The sequence below is a fragment of the Lagenorhynchus albirostris genome, chromosome 13 (genome assembly GCF_949774975.1).
Source record: "Lagenorhynchus albirostris chromosome 13, mLagAlb1.1, whole genome shotgun sequence".
Classification (NCBI taxonomy): Eukaryota; Metazoa; Chordata; class Mammalia; order Artiodactyla; family Delphinidae; genus Lagenorhynchus; species Lagenorhynchus albirostris.
In genome coordinates, this window is record NC_083107.1 from 63,417,342 (window position 1) to 63,443,206 (window position 25,865).

Below are 25,865 nucleotides of genomic sequence, written 5' to 3' on the forward strand. Positions count from 1 at the left end.
CGCGGAGCGGCTGGGCCCGTGAGCCGTGGCCGCTGAGCCTGCGCTTCCAGAGCCTCTGCTCCACAGCGGGAGAGGCCACAACAGTGAGAGGGCCGTGTACCGCAAAAAAAAAAAAAAAAAAGTGTTTACCCATACTAAGACAGCAGGAGTGAAAACTAATTTTTTTTAAATTCATATTTTAAGTCATTCCTGAAATTTGGGTCTTTTCAAAATTTTAGCACCATTTTCTAGCATTATGGTCTTGTCTACATGGTATTCAAACATTTGAATGTTTTATCAAAAGTAACATGTAGGTATTTGGAAATAACTACATGTTTGTGAAGAAAAGATAAAATATTTACTTTTAACCACATATAACTATTACCACAGTAACTGATGATTTAAATAAGCTACCTTCCCCCCCAAAAAAACTTTCTACTTGAAGAAGAAATAAATATTTTTTAAAAACGTAATTTTTCTTCCATATGCAGATAAAGTGTTTTTGCATTCATTATTTTGCAGGAAGAAAAAAAAGATATGTGATGGGGAAAAACAGTCCCTATTTCACAGGACAAGCAAAGCAACTCCTCATTCACTCTTTTTCTACAAAGGTTCCTAGTCTTATTATAGGCAATTCTTTTCCTAAATACACATCTCAAAAGTGTGTGTCATTGCTGAAATTCTCAACTGGTCAGTTTCCAAAGATCTGATGCCTTCCTACACTGACTTCCAGGAATGAGTCAGCAGGACCCCAAGGAATGGCCAAGCAACTCTGCCTTGTCCATTCTCCGTCTGAACTTCCTCATCTTCACACAAGAAAGCTTTGTCCCTGCCAATGCTGAGGGCATGTTCTGGACCACAGTTTGCTCTTCATTTCACTTCTAAACTATCTTGGAAACGAGTAACAGCACCTGCCTGCAAAACAAGATGTCACATTCACTCCTGTTCCTTTTATTTATTGTGTAATACCTTTCTCGTCATTCCTTGCCTGTGACATCTTTTATTTCAGTATACCCACTTTAAGACCAGGGTCCTCAAGCTTCCATGTGGATCAGTCGGCGGGGTGCTTGTGAAAACGAGGGTCACCCCTGGGGGTTCCACTGTGGTAGGTCTGGGGTGGGGCCCCATAACCTGCATTTCTTTTTTTTTAACTGAAGTATACTCGATTTACAATGTTAGTTTCTGGTGTATAGCAAAGTTTTTCAGTATGTGTGTGTGTGTGTGTATATATATATATATATATATATATATTCCTTTTCATATTCCTTTCCATTATGGTTTATTAGAGGACATTGAATACAGTTCCCTGTGCTATATAGTAGAACCTTGTGATTTATCTATTGATATTTTATATATAGTGTTTGTATCTGCCAATCCCAAACTCCTAATTTATCCTTTCCCCACCCTCTTTCCTCTTTGGTAACCGTAAGTTTGTTTTCTATGTCTGTGAGTCTGTTTCTGTCTCCTAAATAAGTTCATTCCCACAACTTGCATTTCTTATACATCCCACAGGGGGTTGTGAGACAGAGGGGATCCATGCACCACACAAAGCTGATAACTGCAGCTCTGAAGAACATGAAGAAGGGATTTCAGCATTGTCCACAGTAAAGAACAGAACTAGGAAGGCCCAAAGGCACAAAACCCACGTTCACTGGATGGCAAAACGGCTTCTCCAAGTCTCCTCAGTCACTGTGCAGAACAGACTGTGTGTCAATGTGCACGGCTGCATCTGCTCAGGTCCAGAATTCCCACCTGAGACAAGGGAATCGCTCCGTTCCGTTGGGAAGGGGAGAAAACACACGCTTCTAGTCCCCAAGGCCTGGAGCCCAAAGGAGCCAATTTCCCTGTGCTCCTTCTCCCCCTTGGATGATCAAGGAGGGGTGCAGGGAGGACACAGAAAGGGAGGAGGAGATGGGTTTAGCGAGAGTAGTGGTTCTCAAACCACAACTATAACGGCACCCCCTGGAGGGCACGTTAAAACACAGAGTGCTGGGCCCCAACCTCAGAGTTTCTGCTTCAGCGAGTCCAGGGCGGGGCCTGAGAATCTGAATTTCTAATGAGTTCCCAGGCGATGCTGCTGCCCCTGGTCCAGGGACCATGCTTTGAGAATCCCTAGGTCTATGAAGTGCCACTCAAGCAGTCTGTATTACAGGAAGGAATGGGGCAGTTTTACCAGAGAAAGAACATCTAAGCACTCAACATTGAGCATTAAAAACTGTCACCCAGGGAGGTTTGTTGCAATATACATTCTCTCATAACAAAAGGAACAGCTTACTGACATAATCTCGGTAGCCACTGAGTTAAATGAATTTCAGCTGGTCTTTCCCTCAAAACAAATGTGACTTGTAATGCTTATTAATCAAGCAACTAAGGGTCTATTGTATATGCAGAACCACTGGGTAGGCCGGCTTCCCAAAGGATACGAAGTAAAACAAAAACAGGGTCCCTGACTTTAATTTATCATCTGTATTATTTCACCTCCAATTACTGAGAAATTTTGGACTAAAAACATAACCTTTTCACTATCACAATAAGAAAGAAACGGAGCTTTCTCAAAAGAAGAAATCTTCGTCTTTGCCTGCACTCTACTTTTAGGAGAATAAAGCGAATCACTCGTGCATGTGGACGGGGAACTAACGTGGAGATTTAGGTATTTTTGCTTATTTTCAAGCCAACTTCCAGGATGTGCCCCCAGAGACCATAAATGGGATGATCAATGTAAAGGTGTGATACACAAGATCTATGACCCCCAAAACTGACTGAAATACATTAAGCATTCTAATTTTCTTTAACATATATATATATATATTTTTTTTTAATATTTATTTATTTGGCTGCACCAGGTCTTAGTTGCGTCACGCGGCAACCTCATTGCCGCGTGCAGGATCTTTAGTTGCAGCATGTGGGCTCTGAGTTGCGGCATGCATGCGGGATCCAGTTCCCTGACCAGGGATCAAACCCAGGCCCCCTGCACTGGGAGTGCGGAGTCTTAACTGCTAGATCACCAGGGAAGTCCCAAGCATTCTAATTTTCAAGAAAAGAAGTATACTAACACATTATAGAAAAAAAATTTTCACCAACAATTGAAACGTTTTCACAAAACAGCCAGAAACACTTTATTAATGATATCACCTTATGTCTATAGGGCTCTCCTGTGACGCATGTTCATGAGCCTCATTTCATCTGATCTTAACTGCAGAGGGTGGTATTAACCTCACTTACAAATAGGAAGAAAATCTCCCAGCAGAGGCTACCTTTGCACCTATCTCGGGCTCACCCCACCAACAGTAAGTTGGATGGGGCGGAGGCATTGAAGAAAACTTCAGAACAGAATTCAAATGTATTCCAAAAATTTTACACTCTTACTTTAACACATCCTAACTGCTCTCTGTGAATTTTCTGCAAGCACAAGATTGGGATTTTTATGTTTAAAGTTTTTTTAAAGGATTTAACGTTTTAGTTTTTATTTAGTACCATGTGAAGATCCCCCCTAGTTTGCTTTTCAACACAGCAGTGACCAGAGACTTTTTTTTTTTTTTTTTTTGATCCTCAAACTTCCATCCTAAGTCTTGGCCTCATGGCTCTGGTGAGAGTGTCACCTTCTGCCAGAGCTCAGCAAAGGCACAGAGGTCCAATCAGCATGGGGCTGGTCTGGCAATCTGGGTACAATGCAGGAAGTTAGACTGCAACAGTAATTTGTGTATGGCCTTGGGTACTTCACTATTCTATATGCAGCTTTTCTCATCAATAAAAATTAACAATAGGGGGCTTCCCGGGTGGCACAGTGGTTGAGGGTCCGCCTGCCAATGAAGGGGGCGCGGGTTCGTGCCCCGGTCCAGGAGGATCCAACATGCCGCGGAGCGGCTGGGCCTGTGGGCCATGGCCGCTGAGCCTGCGCGTCCGGAGCCTGTGCTCCATGACAGGAGAGGCCACAGCAGTGAGAGGCCCGCGTAGCGCAAAAAAAAAAAAATTAACAATAAAGGTGATTCAACTTTCTATTTAAAACATTATTTTTCAATTAACATTCAGAAATCTGTTGCATGTCTTTACACTAACAATGAAATATCAGAAAGGGAAATAAAGCAACCCCTTTTAAAATCACATCCAAAAAAAAAATACTTAGGAATAAACCTAAGTAGGTGAAAGACTTATACATTAAGAACAATGAAACATTTAATTGGAAGAATTAGTACACTTAAAATGGCCATACTGCCCAAAGCAATCTACAGATTTAATGCAATCCCTTATCAAATACCTATGACATTTTTCACAGAACTAGAACAAATAATCCTAAAACTTATATGGAACCATGAAAGACCCAGAATTGCAAAGTAATCCAGAAGAAAAAGAACAAAGCTGGAGGCATAACCCTCCCAGACTTCAGGCAATACTACAAAGCTACAGTAATCAAAACAGCATGGTACTGGCACAAAAACTGACGTATGGATCAATGGAACAGAATAGTAAGCCCAGAAATAAAACCACACACGTACAGTCAATTAATCTTTGACAAAAGAGACAAGAATATACAATGGACAAGAATATACAATGAAGAAAAGACAGTCTCTTCAGCAAGTGGTGTTGGGAAAACTGGACAGCTGCATAGAAATCAATGAAGTTAGAATACACCCTCACACCATACACAAAAATAAACTCAAAATGGCTTAAAGACTTAAATATAAGACATGACACCATAAAACTCCTAGAAAAGAACATACACAAAACATTCTCTGACATAAATCATAGCAATGTTTTCTTAGGTCAGTCTCCCAAGGCAATAGAAAGAAAGGCAAAAATAAACAAATGGGACCTAATCAAACTTATAAGCTTTTGCACAGCAAAGGAAACCATAAACAAAATGAAAAGACAACCTATGGAATGGGAGAAAATATTTGTAAACAATGTGACCAACAAGGGCTTAATTTCCAAGAAGTACAAACAGCTCACACAACTCAACAAAAACAACAACAACCCAATCAAAAAATAGGCAGAAGACCTAAATAGACATTTCCCCAAAGAAGACATACAGATGGCCAATAGGCACATGAAAAGATGTTCAACATCACTAATTATTAGAGAAATGCAAATCAAAACTACAATGAGGTATTACCTCACACCAGTTGGAATGGGCATCATCAGAAAATCTACAAATAACAAATGCTGGACAGGGTGTGGAGAAAACACCTACACTGTCGGTGAAAATGTAAATTGGTGCAGCCACTATGGAAAACAGTATGGAGGTTTCTTTAAAAACCAAAACTAGAGTTGCCATATGATCCAGCAATCCCACTCCTGGCCATATATCTAGGGAAAACTATAATTGGAAAAGAAACATGAACCCCAATGTTTATAACAACACTATGTACAACAGCCAAGACATGGAAGCAACCTAAATGTCCATCAATGGATGAATGGATAAAGAAGATGTGGCATATATATACAAGGAATACTACTCAGCCATAAAAAAGAACGAAATAATGCCATTTGCAGCAACATGGATGGACCTAGAGAGTGTCATACTAAGTGAATTAAGTCCACTTACTTACTTCCACTTTATACGTGGAATCTAAAATATGATACAAATGAACTTATTTACAAAACAGAAACAGACTCACAGATATAGAAAAGTAGTGCTGATAAATACCAAATCCTGTATTGTGTTTATTCACTAATAATAAAATCTATTTGCATTTGTAAGCTGTAAGTCCCCTATTTATGGCTTTCCACAGCCTACAAGACCTGACTGGCGATCCAGCCCTGTCTCCCTTATCACCTATTACTCTAGCCCATACTAACAACCCAACAAAACTCACTTCTGGGTCCCTGTACAGGGCCAGGCCTATTCCCACCCCAGGGCCTTTGTTCTAGCTGTTCTCTTGTCCAAAAAGGCTCTTCCACCAGACCCTTTCATATCACATAGGTCTCATAAACCACTTCCTTACAGTGACCTTTCCTTACTCCATCCCCCTTCCCCCGGCCCCCATCACTCTCTATCCTCTCGCCCTGTTTTATTTTCTTCATAGAAAATAAATCTTAACACCTTCTGTGTGCCAGTACCTAGCACACAGGGACTCAGTGAAGGTACAACAAATGAATTCATTCATCCATTTAATCATTCATTCATTCATTCCTTCCATAAAAGTCTATGTGCTTACTAGGTCCGAGGATAAAAAGATGGTTATGGTATTGATCACTACCCTCACAGACAGAGCTCACATCAAGCCGGGAAGCACACACCCACAAGTGCACACACACAGAAGTGATACAATGTGAAAAATGTGTAAAATAGATAGCTAGTGGGAACCCGCTGTATAGCACAGGAAGCTCAGCTTGGTGCTCTGTGGTGACCCAGATGGGTGGGATTTGGGGCGGGGGGGGGGTTGGTCCAAGAGGGAGGAGATATATGTATACATATGGCTGATTCACTTCGTGTACAGCACAAACTAACACAACATTGTGAAGCAATTATACCCCAATTAAAAAAAAAAGTTAAGACAGAAGAGGATTTGTATGCCCAAAATTCACAAGAATGACTTGAATTAGGTTGGGTGATGAATGGCCCTATCCCCATTCATTTCATTCAGCTTGAAAAAAAATCTTAGGAGTTAATTAATTGATCTGCTTGAAACTTCACAGCTAATGGCAGAGACAGAAGCACTCCCACTCTTGAACCAATGTAGCAAATGATTCATCAAGGGGAGGTGGTACCTCTTAGCCGATTTAAATGGCTTTTACAATGAAACATGCTGAAGATGTTAATTGTTAACTGCCCACTTGATATGGTGTTAAATGTAACACATATGGGTGAAAGGATAGAGATTCTACTCTTATTTTATAGTAACAATAATAAACTGAAGTTCCTGCAAGATTGAAAGGGAGATTGGAATTGCTTGGTAATCCTATAAGAAATACAAACATTTTAAAGTGAACAAAGACAAAGGATCCCTATTATTATATATTCCTTATTTTATGATCCTCTTTTCCTCCAGTGGCTTTTTGCTGGTTACATCTTCTTTCCCCTGTGAAGATTCTCCCTTAATTCATTACCAAAATATACTTCTGAAGGTTCCCCTCCAACCATTTAGTTCTCACCTTTAAATAACTGATGAGTAAATTGACCACATCAACTTCAGTTAAAAACACCTCCCTCCAGGGACTTCCCTGGTGGCACAGTGGTTGAGAATCCACCTGCCAATGCAGGGGACACGGGTTCGAGCCCTGGTACTGGAAGATCTCACATGCCGCGGAACAACTAAGCCTGTGCACCACAACTACCAAGCCTGTGCTCTAGAGCCCGCGAGCCACAACTACTGAGCCCAAGTGCCACAACTACTGAAGCCCACGCGCCTACAGCCCGTGCTCTGCAACAAGAGAAGCCACCGCAACGAGAAGCCCACAGGCCGCAACGAAGAGTAGCCCCTGCTCCCCACAACTGCAGAAAGCCCGCATGCAGCAACAAAGACCCAATGCAGCCAAAAATAAATAAATAAAACAAATTTTTAAAATAAAAACAAACTTTCCTCCAATTTGTCTTCCCATCCACTGACCAAACTCATCCTTCCTCTGTTCCAGCAGAACCAAGAGCAGGTATTAAAAAAACAGCCCATCCATCTCCTAATTTACAAAACACGACATTTTGCAAACTGTTTACTTAGGTCCATGCCAACAATATTACTCAAATGTAGTGGAGTGAAAAAACCACAGGGAATAGTGTAGTTGGCCAAGAGAAGTATTTGGGGATCTAAAATTACAGGGAAAATCATACAACATTCATTTTACTTAGTCCCAAATCTCTATCAGATGATGTTTAGCTGAAAGATTCTAAAATTGGCAGTGAGAAAGGAAAAGCTGTCTTAAAGTTTGGGCCATGCCAGGGTAGCCTTCAGAGAAGTAGGAGGAAATGGAATAAGGTGGTGTGTCCTTGAAAAGCTGTCATAATAAGCAGTGTCTGTCAGGCAAGGGATAAGCACACAGAAAAAATAGTAGAAAGAAAACCAAAGGAGAATTATTGCCCAAAGGTGAGAGGAAACAAAAAAGGAAGTAGAATTCTTTAGGTAGCATTTAGAGGATAGTATTTACAACACAGCAAAATCAGAGATGCTGGTTCAATTCAATTCTACTCGATTCAGTTAGCATTTGTACTATGGCAAGGAACAGAGCCTGGGTACTTAAAATGACACAAAGAAAATCCTGCAGGACTTCTCTGGTGGCACAGTGGTTAAGAATCCGCCTGCCGATGAATGGACCAACACAGGTTGGATCCCTGGTCTGGGAAGATCCCACATCCCGCGGACAAATAAGCCCACGTGCCACAACTACTGAAGCCCGAGCACCCTAGAGCCCGTGCTCCGCAACGAAGAGTAGCCTCCGCTCTCCGCAGCTAGAGAAAGCCTGTGTGCAGCAATGAAGACCCAACGCAGCCCAAAATAAATAAATAAATAAATTTATTTTTAAAAAGTGTTTTTAAAAAAAAAGAAAGAAAGAAAGAAAATGCCACTCCCCAGGAGCTCCACGTTGATGGGGAGGCAGATGCCCCTCTCCCCTGGTCCAGCCATACCCAGAGCAAAGTAAGAGTGAAAACAGAGTGCTCCCAGAGAGGGGGAGAGAGAGCCATGATTTTCACCAGGGGATCTGAGAAACACCAAGAGGGGTGTGTAAAAAGCTGAGGCGCCCAGGAGGGAGAGGGTCTAAGCAAGTAAACAGGAACCCCTGAGAGCTCACATCTGTCAAATACTGTTGTGCGGGGGGCAGGGGGACAGCTGCTCTCCAAGAACTCTGTGTATATTACTTCATGCGGTCCCCCAACAAGCCTCTGAATGATAGCACAAACCACCATCACACCTGTCCTGTGAATGGGGTAACTTAGCCTTGCCCCAGCTCTCACAGTCCAAGGTCACATAGTGAGGATGTGTTGACAAAGTGTTAACATCAAGTTAGGTGCCTTGTATTCTAACTCCAAAGACCGAACTTCTAACCATGGACCTATACTGCCTCTAGTTCACGGCACGCAAAACTGAGGCCTAGAAAGGACAGAGAGAAAGAGGAGGAAAGCAAGAAAGGCGGGTCAGGTGGGACAGTAACAGGCAGCATTTCCTTCTTGTAACCACATTGTCTTGGGTCTAAATGACACCGTGCACACAGATTCTTGGTGCCCAAGGGACTGTGCTTACATGAAATGTTCAGTCCTTAATAATAAGCTAGGCCAATTAATAGGTGCACGTGAGCTTATACAAATACAGCTCTGATGTATTTTTCCATAAGTACCAAAACAACCACTTTGTGCCACACCAACAAATTATGTACTATTTTCTCTCCCCTAGGAAGATAGGAAACATCATTAGTAAAACATGCAGTTAGAGCGAGATAATCCTGGTGGCACAGCGGTTAAGAATCCAACCTGCCAGTGCAAGGGACACGGGTTAGATCCCACATGTCACGGAGCAACTAAGCCTGTGTGCCACAACTACTGAGCCTATGCTCTAGAGTATGCGCACTGCAACTACTGAGCCCGCATGCCACAACTACTGAAGCCCGCGCGCCCAGAGCCCGTACTCCACCAACAGAAGTCACCACAATGAGAAGTCTGTGCACCGCCATGAAGAGTAGCCCCCGCTCACCACAACTAGAGAAAGCCCGTGTGCAGCAATGAAGACCCAACACAGCCAAAAAAAAAAAAAGAGCAAGGTAAGATCATAGTTTCTCCCTTATCTGTAAATTATTGTGCTTAATTATCATATCAGGGTGGTTTTAAAAACATGAGCAGCTGAATGTATTATTTTCTGCATTTTTGTGTATTTAAAATATTTTATAATTAAAAATAAAATATTTAGTGGAAAAAGCGCCCAATGTGTTCCAAAGTGTTTGAACCTTTTTTAAAACCACTTTATTTAACCACCTATGTATCATTAACAATTTTGCAAGTGTCCAACTCTTGTAAAAATGTATGTATTTATCATTCAACTAACAAAAGAAAAACTGGGTGTAATAACCCTGTATGCAGCCATCTTTGTACGTACTATTTAAAACTGACCTAAAGCAATGTGTAGAGGGCTCCTGCCTTGACAAGTTTCTAAATTGCTAAGTGTTAGGCTTGGCCTTCAGATTCCCACACAAAGTGTCATAAATATTGCCCAGGACAGGGTTCCTTCTGGATCACTGTTTCTCAAAAGGTGGGCCACCTCCATCAGCATCACCTGATGTGCTCATTAAATAAAAATCCCAGAGACTCTGATTCAAGAAAGCAGTTTAACAAACTCCTCCAGCGACCAGCTGCACATTCATGTTTAAGAGGCATCATAGAATCTCTTTAAAGCAGAACAAGTGGAAATGCCCAGAGGTATAACCAAAATCACCAGTGGCCAGTTCCTCACATCTTCTGCTCCCTGAAGCAGCCAGAGCTCCTGAATTAGGGAAGAAGCCACATTAGATCCACAGTCACAGACTATGTGGGAGGAGCGCAACTGAGCCTCTGCCCACCCGCCCTGGGGTCATTGCTAGGGAATCCCTGACTGCCTCAGGGGTGGCCCAGCTCTGAGTAGCCCACTTCTCAAGCCCACGTGCAGAGCATCTATGGCCTTCTATCATGAGTCGAATGGTTCCCCCCACAAAGAAAGCTGTGTTGGATTCCTGATCCCTGGTACCTTAGTTTGTGACCTTATTTGGAGACAGGGTCTTTATAGAGGTAACCAAGTTAAAAATGAGGTCATTATGGTGAGCTCTAATCTGATATGACGGGTGTCCTTATAAAAAGGGGAAATTTGGACACAAAGATAGACATGCCTAGAGGGGAAATGAGGTGAAGAAACACAAGGAGAAGACAGCCTTCTGCTAGCCAGGGAGAGAGGCCTGGAACAGATCTTCCCTCACAAGGAACCAACCCTCTCGACACCCTGATTTTGGACTTCTAGCCTCCAGAACTCTGAGACAATACATTTCTGTTGTTCTAAGCCACCCAGTTTGCGGTACTTTGTTACAGGCTTGGGAGATCACACAGCGAATAGAGGCAGTGAAAGCCAGTCCAAAGCAGGGCTGTCAGGAGAGTCGAAGACCAAGACCTCAAGAGACATGCTGCCACACTGGATGTCCAGGAAGCCCAGGGCAGTAGAAAGAACAATAAACCAAGAGCCACAGAGCTGGGGTGGGGTCTGAGCCCTGCCCCCCATTTAAAAAGGGGGTAATAAATTATGGCTGCCTGGTCTACACTCCCAGGGTGTGAAGGTCAAGAAAATGCTCTCCAGTGCTGGCTTCTGCAGCACATACACTAATACTGGAAAGATACAGAGAAGATTAGCGTGACCCCTGCACAAGGAGGACATGCAAATTCATGAAGCATTCCTTTTTTTTTTTTTTTTTTAAGTAAAAGAAAGCAAGCGAACGCCCTTCACAGGCTCCAAAGCACTGCACAAATTACCCTCCCCTCATCAGCAGCTTCTCAGCCCCTGCTCTGATCTTGGTCAGTGTTACAAGAGTGGCGACACCGCCCTAGCACTCCTAGTTGCCCTGTTCATTGCTAGGCAGAACTTGGAAGCAAAATCTGCATTTTAGGAAAACTTATTTGAGCTCCCAAACACGTTTGAGTATGTTTGGAATATCCAAGACAACAAATAACAGGCTCAGAAACAGCAGACTCCCGTGGTGGCCAAAGGTCCTTTGAACAAGGCAGGCTTCCTAAGCGCCAAGGGTTCAACGGGCAGAGAAACACTTCACTAAAGCAGGCCGGGCAGGGGCGGGAGGGCGGGCTGTTCAGGTTGGCCCAGGGGATGCAGGGTTTCACAATGAAGGTTTAAGGATGATCGCAGCCCAGGATTTATGGTTCCTAAATGTTTGTTTTAACCAGTGCTGAGAACACATATTTGACCCAGCGTGAACTTGACCTCTGGGTCCTTCTCCCTTCACCGGGCGGTCTGTGCCTCACGACAAGATTTTCCAGCCGACCCTCCCACCCCTGCCCCCAGCACTGGGGCCGGGGCGGTGCCCCCAGCACTGGGGCCGGGGCGGTGCCCCCAGCACTGGGGCCGGGGCGGTGCTCCCAGCGGCTGCCACAATAAACCTCACTGTGGATCTATTGGCGAAGCAGCTGTCAATGGCCACAGCGGGCAGACGAAAGCTGTGTGATCACTCCGGGCCCAACTCCCGAGCTCAGCTAGCACAACGCCAAGCCCAGAGGGACAGGAGACGGCCTGAAAGGCCTCTGTCACCTGCAACTCCAGCCACACCCCACACTCATGGACGATGCCCTCGACTGCAGCAACTCTAAGCACCAAGGGTAGACGTGACTACGTCTCTTCTGTATATAATTAAGGAAAATGTCTAGGGTTGGCTTTTGGGGTTTTTTTCCCCCAAAGCACTGTGGGCTGAATGCCAGTGGAAAAGCAATGGAATATCGATTTTCTGTTTCTTGCTAAGGAGAGAACAAGTCATTTGATGTGCCATGAGTTAAGTGAGTAAAAACAGACCCCGCACTCTCTACAGCTGGCTGCGTTTCTCCTCTATTCACAGACCCTGGCACATGGTAAAAGCTAAACAGATATCCGTTAAAGAAATGAAAGAACCATCCATGCATTTAGGGAGGGCCTGCCATGTGCCAGGCACCCGCTTTGGATTCAGATCTGCCATCTTTCCTGTTCCATCCACCTCATCCTGCCAACCCGGCCTCACCCTCATCTCCCCTTTATTCTTTTGTGTTGTCTGTTCCCAGGTCCAGTCTCCTCTTTAAAGCTGAGCCCACTGGCAATGCCTCTCTCTGGCCTGCACTTACCCTGAGAGGGGCACAATAAGATTGGAACAACCAAGAGGGGGTGGGTTCAGTTTAGACAGAGGGAACAAAATGCAAAAATGGGGATAGGCCAAAAAAAGTTAACACCCTCCCAATAAATGTGAACCCCTTGGAAAGGGAACAGATGCAGTGCCTTCTCCTTTGCCCAAAATGGACATCGCTATCAGCAGTCGTTCCACATTAATAACTAAAATGCCATATCTCGAGCTGTGATTTCAATTCCTAGAGACACACATACAGAGGGTGTCTGGAAAAGAAGCATTAACATGCAACTGGGCATCTCTATGTAGAGACTGGGTGGCTAAAGCCCTCGGGGCTGCCGTTGCGGACACCCACATCCATTCTCTCCGCCTGTGTGGGTCTGCTGCCATTTGTTTCACATCTCTCTGATTGGCAATTTCAGGTTTGCCAAATCTTCAGTCTTCAGAAGCGTTTGCCTACGGCCCATTTAAATTAAGTTTCAATCAACTAAAAACAATCCAGTCTGCCTCGAAGGGGCACCTTGTTTTCCTCACAGGATTAAGCAAACTGAACAACAGAAACACATCCCAACTCTTATGCAGAAATATTTTTTGCATCAACTGGAAAACGGTCTCTACAAACTGAAATTCTTCAGCTAAACCCTTTCAATTATCCTCAAAATAGAACTGACAATTACAAGGCATCCTTGCTGTTGATTTAAATTTAATGTGCACATTTAAATGTGCATACACATTGTATGATAACGACTACCTTTTTTTAATTTGAAGTATAGTTGTTTTACAATGTTGTGTTAATTATGTATATGATGATTACTATCGTAATAAGGAAATTCATGTTGACATGCCATTGGTTTTTGTATTTGTTAAGTGTAATAAACCATATCCAAGTGCAATTGTTCAATCTCAGCATAATAAGGAAGTGAGAGAGGAAAGAGACCACAAAGCAATTGCTTTTGCAGTCTAAATTTCACTAGTATTTACCAAAGTAGTTGTAGTCACAAAAATTGGTGTCAGAATTTTTTCCATTCAATTTATGAATACCTTAGGGGAGAATTTTCCATCTAAACAGCAAGCTTTACACAAAGAGAACTAGAGATACACAAATAATCTAATATTTAGTCTCTTTCAAAGTTCTTCTAAAATAAATCATTCTGGGATACAAAACAACCCAGCCTACTTTATTTCTTTTTTCTCAGTAATCAAAGCCAGGCAGGATGGAACTGACTGGCGTTTTCATTTATTCCTTTTTTTATTCATCTATATTGAGGTATAATTGACAAATAAAAATTGTATATATTTAAAGTGTACAACAATGTTTTGATATACGCACACATTGTAAAATAAGCACCACAGTCAAGCTGATAAACATACCCATCACCACACAGTTACCGTGTGTGTGTGTGTGTGTGTGTGTGTGTGTGTGTGGTGGGAACACGCTAAGATCTACCCTCTGAAGAAATTTCAAGTATATAGCACAGTACTGTTAACTATAGTCACACCACTGTATATTAGATCTCCAGAACTTATTCATCCTGAGGGACTGAAACTTTGTACCGCTTGACCAATACCTCCCTATTTCCCCCTCCCCCAGCCCTAAACTACTTTAAAGCTGTAATATAAAAAGGGATCCACATGTACATTCTTTGAAAAGAAGATGACGAGAAACATACACAGGGAAGAAAGAAAACCAAATAATGGATAAATGAGACAGGATTTACTTGACTTGATTCAATAATAAACTCTAAGACTCCTTCTGGTTTCATCAAGGCTTTCACATCCATCATTCTATTTCACCTTGATACCTGTAACAATCCTAGAAAGTAGTCAAATTTGGGGTTTGTTTTGTTTTGTTTTGTGTTTTTGGCCACGCCGTACGGCATGTGGGATCTTAGTTCCCCAACCAGGGATTAAACCCACACCCCCTGCAGTGGAAACGTGGAGTCTTATCCACTGGACCGCCAGGGAAGTCCCAGTAGTCAAGTTTTTAGCACAGTCATTTCAGGATGGGAAAATATAAGGGTCAGAGAGGTCAAATGAATTCCCCAAGGCCACACAGCTAGTGAACGCTTGAGGGTTTAAACTCAGGTTTCCTGAACCCAAGGCCAGGGGTCTTTCCTGGTGTCACACTGCTTAGCCATGGACACAAGTGTTGCCGCATCAGTGGTAACCCCAGTTGTCCCATGTGAAGGTATAAGGCTCCCTCATCTCCCTGGCTCTGCACAGGGAGACAAACACAAGACCCCCCATTGAAACATATCCATCTAGCGTATATTACTTTGGATTGAGCACTGACCTAACCCAGCATCATTTTTAAAAACACAACTGTTCCTGAAAGAAGTTGTGATTTAAGCTTCCACCATGTGGGCCTGAATTAATTTGTCAGATTGGGCAGTACTGGAAGGCTAATGTTACACTGATTGCTTAGGTCCCGGTACTGTCCAAGGGCTACCTTCTAGAAGCTGGAAGGATAACTTAAACCAAAAGCCGGAAGCATTTGTTATTGGTATCGTGAGACTAAGCCAACGGAGCAACTTCCTCTGGAACACTGTATACAGTAACTGTGCAACCCTAACTTTTCTGACGGGTAGCCTTTTGCAGCCTTTCTCTTTCTGGGTCACCAGAGGGCAAACCTGGCTAAACCGAGGCACACTTGTGCCCTTGCCTCCCTCACCTGGAGAAGCAGGAAGCCATGAGGTGATTCCTCAAGATCGGATGTTCTCCTTCTAGAGCATCTTCTTTGGACCTGCAAATCCTCAGACGACCTAAGAATGGGGTACTACTCTCTTTTCAGAGAGGGCACTCAACATGCCAAGTAAACTTCTTTGAAAGTCTTAACACATTCTCTCTAATGGGCACCAAGGAGCACTCACCATCACCTATAACAACCTGCTCTGTATCTTTAATCTTTACACAGCAATACCCCACTTTGCACAGCAATGCTGCTGTCACGGATGAGCTGTCTGCACATAACAGGCAAACAACATCATAGCAGGAGTTACCGAAGGGAGGAGAGGGTATGTAATTGGACCCAAGCAATTGTAAATTCAGGAAAATGCTGGTGCGCTATTGTCAAGTGTAATCTAAGAAGATGTGAAGAATTACGACAATCTAAAATGCCTGGGGCTTCCCTGGTGGCACAGTGGTTAAGAATCTGCCGGCCGATGCAGGGGCCATGGGTTTGAGCCGGGGTCCGGGAAGATCCCACATGCCGCAGAGTAACTAAGCCTGTGTGCCACAACTACTGAGCCTGCACTCTAGAGCCCACGAGCCACAACTACTGAGCCCGCATGCCACGACTACTGAAGCCCGCGCACCTAGAGCCTGTGCTCCACAACAAGAGAAGCCCGCGCACCGCAACAAAGAGTAGCCCCCGCTCGTCGCAACTAGAGAAAGCATGCGAGCAGCAACAAAGACCCAACACAGCCAAAAATATATAAATAAAATAAATTTAAAATTAAAAATAAAATGCCTACAACCCTGAGTATTTCTGACCTAGCGGTTTGAGTTCAATATCAAGGAGGCTGATTAGTGAGTTCATGTCTGCCACTACTCCTTGATCACAGCCAAATCATAACCCACCTGGACACTGCTTTTTATAAAACTAAAGCCACTATGCCAAAGTCCTGTTTCTTTCAAGGATTGAAGGCATCTTCCAACAAGCAAGTTCACCAGAATGACTGTAATAGAAATGACCATAATAGAAAAACTTTTTAATTAATTCACCAGCATTTTAAAATCCAAACCATATTCAAGACAAATTGCTAAATTTTACTTATTACACTGAATACCAAAAAGCAGCTAAAATTTTGAACGATTCTAATCCACATGTTTATGGTTCAAACTCTATGCAGAGAACACATAAGAATGCTTAACTACTTCTGAATGGAAGTAAGAATTCTTTATGTCCAGGTAGCACCAGACAGAATCAACTCGTCAAGAGGACCCTCAAAGAATATTTTACCTTAATCCTTAATGTCACAATGCAGAGGGAAGTATTTTCTGATGTTCTCAAATCTATATGCATCATTAATACATGTTTCAAAACACTCCTAAGCCTGTGTATTAGCTGGAGAAGCAATGCAGGAAAACCCACTTGTCAGTTCTGAAGAACAGTAGAGTGGTTACCTCCTAGGAAACAGGCCACAAGGACGGCAGATTCTGAGTGCTGTTTTCAGAAAGCTTTAACACCACTCTGATGTTTTGTTCCAGAGCAGGGCGTCCTACTTCCCATTCCCCTCCTACCATCAACTTAAAGAATGTTTTTCGTTTGCCGATATCCATGGTTAAATTAATTGCACTGGTTCTGCCATACGGCACACCCTCCAATGGGAATTTCTTTTCCTAGCCCCTGATTCACGGTGGTAACAGAGTAATTAATACCACGGTTGGGTGCAAGGGAATCTTGGATGCACGGCACGGTTTTGTACAATGAATCGCTGCTGGCCTTGATACCATCATTACCCTGGCCCAGCCCTTCCTGGGTGGTGATGAAGGCTTCAGATAACGGGGTAGACTGCATCACAGACATTGCATAGCCTCTTCAAGTGACCCCTGTGGGATGCCCCGTGTGGACAGACCCACTTCACCTACTGTGCAGGGCTGCTGTGAACATGGAAACTTACGTTTGGTGCATCTCTGGGAGCCAGGGGCCTTACTCCAGCCATGGCAGCACTGCCCTCCACAGACATTGACCCTGAAACAAACAAAGCAAGACTCCTGAGGCCAATAGTAGCGACACTCCCTTCCAGAGAACCCAAGCCTCCAGGGTGCTCCTGCAAGCCCAGCCTCCTGCTTCCACATTCCTCTGGCTTCGAAACAGGGACCCAGGATGTCCAACCCAAAGCTGCCCAAGCAGAAGGGTAAGGACAGTGTATCAGGGAAGGATGGAAGAACCAAAACCTGCATAACCTAGAACTATACAGGAGGGGAGAACAAGGTCCAAATAAACGGTTTTCTTAACTCCAAAAGTAAAGTAGAGCCAAATGTATTTTGTGTATTATCTGCACCCACGTTTTAAATTGAATCTGAGTTTCAGAGAGAGGCGTCCAAACAGGAGTGAAATCACAACGCTTGGAACCACCCCTGAAGAAAACAACAACAACAAATAAGCAAAACAAGTCTTCCCCCACACTCTCAACCTGTGATTAATGAGGAGGAGGGGCAAGGAGGACGTTTATGAACGCCCAGTAACAGAAACTATCCAACCGAAACTCCTGTCAATGCTAAGACACGCCGCCCCAGGAAAACAGACCCCACAGGTGCAGGGAAGCCAAGCTCACAATTAGTAGGATGCTGAAAATTCCAGGTCACAAAACAGGAAGTGGATCTTTATAGGCAGCCCTCCTCCAAACTTTTTTTTTTCCATTAGCTCAAGAAAAAAAATTAAACTGAGCTGCAAAGAGAAGTTTAATTGATGCTGAGGGATTAAGCTGTAGTGACTTCATGTTTACGCCCATCTTCTAGGAGTAGTTTGGTTCGCGCACAGGAGGTTACGCCCCAGGCAGAAATGCCTTTTGTGTTTACCCGCAGCTCAGTAACAATGCGATCGGAGTTTATCCTCAAAGTTCCCCGGCTTCCCCGCACTCCGCTCTTCCCGCCGCGCTGCAAGCGAGGCAGGCAGAGGCGGGCGGGGAGGAGACAACCCACCGACGGCGCACTACGCCCACGGCCGCCGCTGGGCTCCCAGGAGCCGCGTCTCCCCGGGTACCCGCGCGGGCGGCGCGCGCGAGGAAGGAGGGAGGGTGTGGGCTTACCCCTGCAGCTGCTGCTTCTGGTGAACCTGCAGCCTCGAGCCCCCGCCGCTCTGGGTCTCCTGCGGCACTTTGGAGCGCACCGCTTGCCTGCCTTGTTTGGCGAACGGCGCGGCCGCCGGGTGACCGCCAGGCTTGGGGTGGAGCTGCCCGCCGGAGCCCCCGGGACGCGCCGGCTCCGGCGGTGGCGGTGGCGGTGGCCGGAGCCCCTGCAGGGCCGCGCCGCCGGGCGGGCTGGTGCGCCGAGTCCGCTCCGAGGGGGCCCCGGCGCCCGCCGAGCTACGGCTGTACCTGGCGTTGAGCGCGACGTTGAAGGTCCGCGGGCGCTGGGGCCCGCCCAGGGGCAAGGCGCCCGCCGCCAGGCCGGGGCCCGGGCGCACCACGTACGTGATCCTCCGCACCCGGCAGTGCACCGAGGACGCGAGCAACCCTGCCCAGAGCAGGAGCCCCCACCTGAGCCAGGCCCCCGCCATCGCGGGCCCCAGCCGGCGCCCCCGGCCCCGGCCCCCGCCCCCGGCCGCGCCGCTCGCCCGGTGCGGCCGCCCACGCGCACTCAGGCTCCCCCGAGAACAACCGGGAGCCCGGGAAAGGCGGGGAGGAGGAAAACTCGGTTGCAGGAGAGGAAGTTCTGCGGGCTGCTGAACGGCCCCAGACCCCAGCCGAAAGCGGCGGGGAGGAGGGGGCGGGGTGGGGGTGGGGAACGCGGGGCCCGGGAGGGGAGGGGCGAGGGGCGCGGGCCGCGCAAGGTGAGGGTCCGCTCGCCCCGCCGCCGGCGCAGGGGCTGCCGCGCCCGGGACCCGGCGAGAGTGGGCGAGGGCGGGTGTGAGCGCGCGGGACGCTCAGCGGCAGCCCGGGCTGTAAAGTCTTTAAAAAGTTTCTCTCGCCGTGGAACCGAGTGTCAGATCTGAACAGCCAATCTCCGGCAGACGTGACGTCAGGCAGTAAATCCTAATTGGGGAAAGCGTGAGATGAGCCCGAGAACACGCCGCCACCCTCCACATCCACATCGATTGTTCCTATGGGTCGGCAAGGCAGAGGTCCCCGCTCCTCGATCCCGTCTCCCGGGAAAGGACAAAGGACTCGGCAAAGTCACTGAACGGTCCTTTCCTTCTAGAAGCCCCACAGGACTCATTTGATACTGTCTGGAACGCATTTCCAGTCATTTTCTTATCCGTGTTTGCTCGGATACTTGCTGTGGGTATTGGATTAAAATACTAGATCGGGCCCCAGAAAGGACTGCTCGGGGTGCGCGGAGTGTCCATCGAAAGTGTTTAGATGGTTCCCTTTGGGATTGTAAACTCCGCGTGACTGTTTCTGAGTGTGCAGCTTCTGGTACCCTACTCCTCTCTTGGCATGTACCAGGGTGGGCAGCAGGGGGCGCCCGCGTAGACTGGGAAAACCGCAACAGGAATCGACCCCGCAGGCAGCCCTGCTCCTGGTGAAAAGGCCTCTATGACAGAAATACGGGGCTTAGGATCCATGATAACGCCAAGCCATTATTAGTCTCTTTTTAAAGTCAGATCAGTTCCCTGGACCCCTATCCGAAAGGAAAGGATCACTCACCGGAGATGACACAAAATCACATTAAGGGAGATGCAGAATGTCCCAGGGGACAGAGTCCCTGGGGTCAGGGTGCTTTTGGGTGGAAACCATGAAATAGTAACATATTTACTTCTAGCATTTGAATTTAAAACGGTGTCTCCAGCAGCATTCACGCTTTTATTACATGAATGCAACAGAAAACCCCGCATTGGCTAGTGGGCAGTTGGTAGCAGGTGACAATGGTTTAAAAAGAATTAATAGAAATGATTTAAAGTTGAAGAAACTTAATCCCTTAATCTATTTTTTCTGTACATTGGAGAAAGACCTCCAATATTTGATTTGGCAGGAGAGGGTCTCAGTCCATCTGTCTGACCACCAGTTTCATGTGAGAACACACTCTGAGAGCCAGGCACAGAATAAACAGCATTTGACCAGAGGGAGAGACCTCAGTTCAGTCCTAACACTGCCGCTAAGTAGCTGAAAGACCACAGGCAGTTCACCTCTCCTCTCTGAACCTTGACTTCCTCCTCTATAATCCAACAGAGAAGTTGGATTAAAAATTCCTTCCAGCCCTAAGCGTCTGTGGCTCTAAGAACATCCCTGTGGACAAGATGAGAGGTCACTCAAGGTCAGTCTCTGAGCCAGGCCAAAGGGAACCAGCTGAGAAGACTGAGGAAGGAGGGTGGGTGAAGAAAATGCCTCCCAGGCTGGGATTCTGTAGAAAGGACAGCGCACAAGCTAATAAATATTCACCAAGTGCTGCTCTGAGGCAAGCAGAGAGGCTGACCCTTTGCAGAAACAAAGTATCACAGGCACAACCTTTTTGTTCTGGAGAATCTTCCTATCTGGTTAGAGAGAAAAAATGTAAATAAACAAAAGCTTTTTAAAAAGATAAATAAAGCAACAGTTTGAGATAATAACCGAACTCTCCCAAGGCGGTATCTGATTTGTGAGAGGGCAACGTCACTGGACAACCCACAATTCTTTGTCATCTCATGGAAAATTCAAAACATGTAGGGAAAACATTTCCTACCCGCAGCTCAAATCAGTCTACAGAGATTTTCTCTCTCAGGTAGGGATTATGAGCAACAGTTGAAGTGGATGGGGCCAGGGGGTGTCTAGAAGCAATAACTCCATGCTGAAGAGCCTAGGCTGGAAAGAAGACGTGTCAGACAGGTGAAAGCTCAGGAAATAGTGATGGACAGCATCACCAAAGGACCAGACTGCAGTCTGTGGTGGTGGGTGAGCTCTTCTTGTTAGGCACTGCAGGACTCAGATGGACGGCATACATCAAAGCCTGTTTTGGTCAATGAGAGGCAGCTGCCTGCAGAGGGCAGAGCCTGGACAGGGATCCAGAGGGCTGGGCTGGAGCAGTGTGGCTGCTTCACTTCCCACGGGAACCTGAGCAAGTCATTTCACCTGAGAGCCTGTTTCCAGAGGGCCTGGAGATCAACCCAAGGTCCTCACATTTGGGGACAGCAGTGAGCTCAACCACGCTCTATGACTGCAGAAAAAAAATGTTTCAAAAGATACAATGCAATCTTTCTTTCTCTTGACCCACAGCAAAGCAGAGGTGGGTATCTCACCCCAGTCTTCAATCTGATTACGACCTGCCTCATGACAGATTTGAATATGTTACAATCAGATAATCTCTGAAACGTAACCACGGGAAGAATCTCTAGCGTAAATGTTAATCTCATCCGTGAATGATCATATACATTTGTATGCATGTGTGTTTATATACAACCATGAATGTGGTAATATACACATAAGCAAGCAGCCCCTCTAGTTGAGAAACTCCAGCAAAGTCATAGTTTTTCCACATCAGTCTCTTGCTGTCTACATAACTAGTAAGATAATCCTTGAAAAATGTGTTGTGCAACCTATGTACTATCATATGAGATGGTCACTCATCTAAAACACTGAACTCGCTATTAATCTGAAAATGAAAGCCGAGTTTCTTTCAGGCATGGGGACCAGTCTTTGCCAAGTTTAGACCCTGTTTAATGCCAAGACCCCTAGGTTTCAAGGTCCGTTTATATGGGCAGTACACAACTTCCTGGTTCAAGACACAAGTCTTTAAAGATCTCATAAAACTTCTTGGACTTCAGATGGTTTTTACAAAACAATACTCAGATGAGCTAAGTGTAAATGAATCAGAAAAAAGGATTATATTTCCCATAAAAACTCATGGGTTTGAGGATTAGGGGAAGAAAGGAAGGCTGGCAAATGCCAAACTTTTTAAAGCACTTTGAAACCATTAGTCAAATTCTAAATGCAGCCAGTTTCCCTCATCCTTACATTTTATGAGTTTTGTAACTGAAAATCTTTTCCCACATTTAAGATCAGCTACAAATCAACTTTTGTGGCTGCCTACGATCAGAATCCCTTCCACCCATCTTTTCTTCCAGCCAAGGATTTCATGGAGCCCCTCTTAGTTCTAATTGCATCAAGAAATTCTTAGAAAGAGAGGGGAGAAGAGACAGAGAGAAATAGGAATTCAGTGAGTTGTAGACAAAAGGAAGAGAAAGGAGAGTAAAAGCAAGAGAGAGAGGGAGATTGAGGAATGGAAAAGAAAGGGACGGGAAAACAGGAGACAAAGTGTGAAGACAGGGAGGGGATGCAGTGGAAGGAGGGACAAAAAGAGGTGGGTGGAGGGAAGCTAGGAAGAGGATGGATTGGAGAAGTGCAAAATGAAGGAGAAATCAATGAATGAGAAGAGGAGCAAACAGGTAGGAGGAGGGGAAAAGGAAACATAGGGAGAGGAGAATTATACCCAGCATCCACGGGCTAATCTTCTCAGGCTGCTCACCAGGACCCTGGCAGCCATTTCTGAACCTCGGTGGGTTCTGACCTGAACATCAGCTTTTCCAGGTTTGGGCTAGAATTAAACCTGTGACCTTGGAAGGTGCTAGCACGGTGGCTGGCTGGCTGCCCTACACCACATGCGAAGCGGGAGGCACAGGACGTCCCGTGTTCTCTCACACAAGCTGGTGGCCAAAGACCGCAGCTTCAGCTCGAGATGCCTGCAAGCAGGTACTACATTTACTCTTGTGGTCCTCTCCCTTGTTCTTTCAACCATTTCATCAAAAGAGCAGAGATGAAAGAGATTAGAAATGTGTGAGTTCCTCCACGTTTAACTCAGCTTCCATGAAAAATCCCACGGAGCTTTACCAATGAAGAAGTAAAGCTCATACTCTGGTTTCTCTTCAGATCGTATAAATCTTTCGCCTTTTACTAAAGATTTCCGTGGAGAGGAACAATTCTGAGTTTTTACCCAATTTTTTGAGGTCTTGCGTTTGCAAGGCCAATTAAAAAAAAGAAAAAAAAAAGAAGTAAAGCTGAGACTCAACCCATGGAGGTATCAGTGTTTCTGCCAAGATGTGTCAGCAAGATGGCGACAGAGCTGACGTGCAGAGAAAGATGAGGTGCCCCTGGAACTGAGCAACAAGTGGAACCAAGGTGTACACCAGGGCTTTCCTTCCCTTTAAAGCTTCAGGTCTGAAATCTAAGCATCCTTAGTTGTCACTCAACAAATGTGTGTTGACCCTAGGGCCCCCAGCTAGCCTACGTAAACCCATACAGCAAAATCAAAACAAACTTCCATTTCAGGTGGAGAAGTTTAAATAATGCCTGGCTGGATTGCAATCCAAAGTTGCCCGGGGCCAGCGAATGCCTTTGTGCTGACCCTGAGTGCCTGGCCATGGCAATACAGACCCTGTCCACGTGGAGTCTAATGAGGTAAACAGACCTGGAACAAGTAATTACATGTGTGGTGAGTATTGAAAAAAGGACTGTGGGAAATGAAACCCATAAAAGGAAAAGTGTCAGGGTTATGGACTAGCTTTCTACAAATTTTGAAGAGCCCATCCACAAAAGGAAATTCACCAAAAGTAAAGTTTTATGTACACTAAATTTCCCTTTCTGATTATTTTGGTCCTTTCTTACTTACCTTGAGTATAATCAAGGATAAGTATCACACAGTGGCAGCTGCCAAAGACAATGAAATGCCTCTCTGTCTTCAGGGAACCAAAATCTGTTCATTAATGTACTTTCATTGAGGCTTTTCATACCCATTTAGTCAAATTTTTGAATATTAAACATGAAACTACATAATAATTAAGTAGCTATCGATACAATTTTATTTATACTTTTCATTCACTTCCTCTAAACTTCACTGGGTCATTGGCTGGTCAACATTCAAGAGGGCACAAAGGAAATGTGTTCTTTGTCTCAAAGAGTTTGCATCTTGGAAAATACTTGGATGTACACTGAACTGAGATGCCCTTCAACTCTATGAAACACATGACTTTTGATCACAAAACAGCCCCCAATGAAATGCAGTTCACTTTGGTGTCTCAGTTATGAACACTCTGATCTTCCATTCAGTCAATGGACATTTACCTAGTTTCCCTGCTTAAATTTAAGTTCAAAGATGCCCAGACACCTGCAAGGTTGGTTGAGTGCCTGGTAGGCAAGCAGAGTAACGCTCTCTTCCCTCCAATGCAGGTACTGACAAGTCATGATCCAATTTTAAGGGGAACCTTCTGCTTTGTGTCAGCCCCTATGCTTCCCGGGTTGTTGAGTTGATGGAATTGCTTCTTTGTGTAAATTTCAGGACATTAGTCATTGTTATTTCTCTTGTCTACATTAGAATTTTCACCCAATGGCACAAGTATGTCATGCTGCCTGAGTTTAACGCTTGATTCTAATTATTTTTTTCCAAAAATATTCTCTCTGCCTCCCATAAAATTGATTAAAATATCATACAGTGAATGAAGCAGCCTAGAAAAAAGAAGAAAATGAGGGAAGTTACTGTACCACCTCTACATATCAATTCCTAGACAGCCTGTCTGGTCTTCTAAGACCCAAGGCCCTTCAAAGATTGCTTCCTTCTCACTCTTTTAACCTCATCTTGGGCTACTCTCCCAAATGAACCTCTGTTTCAACTACACTTATCTACCCATTTTTCTTCTTTCTCTTTGAAAGAAAAAAAAAAAAAAAAAAGGCTGGCCAGCCACTAATCTGCAAAAAAAGGACACCCATATTCCTGCCTCTAGTCTCACCTTACATCATTCTCCTGACATACCATCATCTCTTCAACTAAGTCCTACTCCTCCTTCAAAATAGAATTCAAGATCCTTTACTTCCATGAAGCTCTTTGGACCACCCTAAACCTCAGTTTACTCTCTCTTCCTAACTCTTATAGCATTTCTCATCCATCTCTGGCATTAAGCACAGAATACATGCTTGGTAGTAGACACAGAATACTTTTTGCAGCTGAAGACTTTTCTTCTTCTTGGTCTTACTAAGATAAACCAGAACTAAGGCAAGTCATGGTTAATAATAGTTGAGGTTTGGTTACAATGACAACGGATGACAAAGTGACTTGTCTTTAGCTCTTTGAAGGCAGGATTCTGCTGAACAATGGGGTTTGCCCAAATTTCCCCCCAAACCTAAATTAAGTTGAATCAAGCAGTGGCTCTCTGTAGGAAAAAAAAAAAAAAGTTTTCTCCCTCTGAACTGACAGTTTGAAAAGTTCTGTAGAAAGAATTTTGTCGTATTTCTGTCTGAAAACTGCTACATTCCCAGTAATACCATTAAAGTAGTGAAGGCTTTTATAGCGTCTCTTTTTTGTTGCCCTCTCAACTTACCCTGTTATGGGAGGCCAGGACATATTCTGAGAATGGATCTAGTAAAAATCCACATAATATGGACGAACGGAGCAATATACAGAAGTAACTCACACCACCAGAGAAACACTAGCTCCACCAGGAGAGGCCTGGCTTTCTAAACAGTGAGGGGAGATCAGTAAAACCAGCCCCGTCTCTTGATTCC

General features: G+C 44.9%; 1 protein-coding gene and 2 non-coding genes across 4 annotated transcripts in view; 2 read left to right on the plus strand and 1 right to left on the minus strand.

The window, feature by feature from the left end:
- Positions 1 to 18,958, minus strand: part of LTBP1 (latent transforming growth factor beta binding protein 1) — a 432,767-nt gene extending 413,809 nt beyond the window's left edge. For both annotated transcript variants that reach the window (XM_060170098.1, XM_060170096.1), the window contains exons 1-2: positions 18,489 to 18,958; positions 17,358 to 17,428 (exon numbers count right to left, since the gene is read on the minus strand). In XM_060170098.1, the coding sequence (XP_060026081.1) occupies positions 17,358 to 17,428; positions 18,489 to 18,958 (541 nt within the window). The remainder of the gene's footprint in view (positions 1 to 17,357; positions 17,429 to 18,488) is intronic.
- Positions 11,216 to 11,322, plus strand: LOC132532027 (U6 spliceosomal RNA). Its single transcript, XR_009544288.1, has one exon. It is a non-coding gene; the product is annotated as a U6 spliceosomal RNA (small nuclear RNA).
- A 4,262-nt stretch (positions 18,959 to 23,220) lies between the features above and the next one.
- LOC132532048 (U5 spliceosomal RNA) lies at positions 23,221 to 23,336 on the plus strand. The gene has a single exon (XR_009544308.1). It is a non-coding gene; the product is annotated as a U5 spliceosomal RNA (small nuclear RNA).
- The last annotated feature ends 2,529 nt before the right edge of the window (positions 23,337 to 25,865 follow it).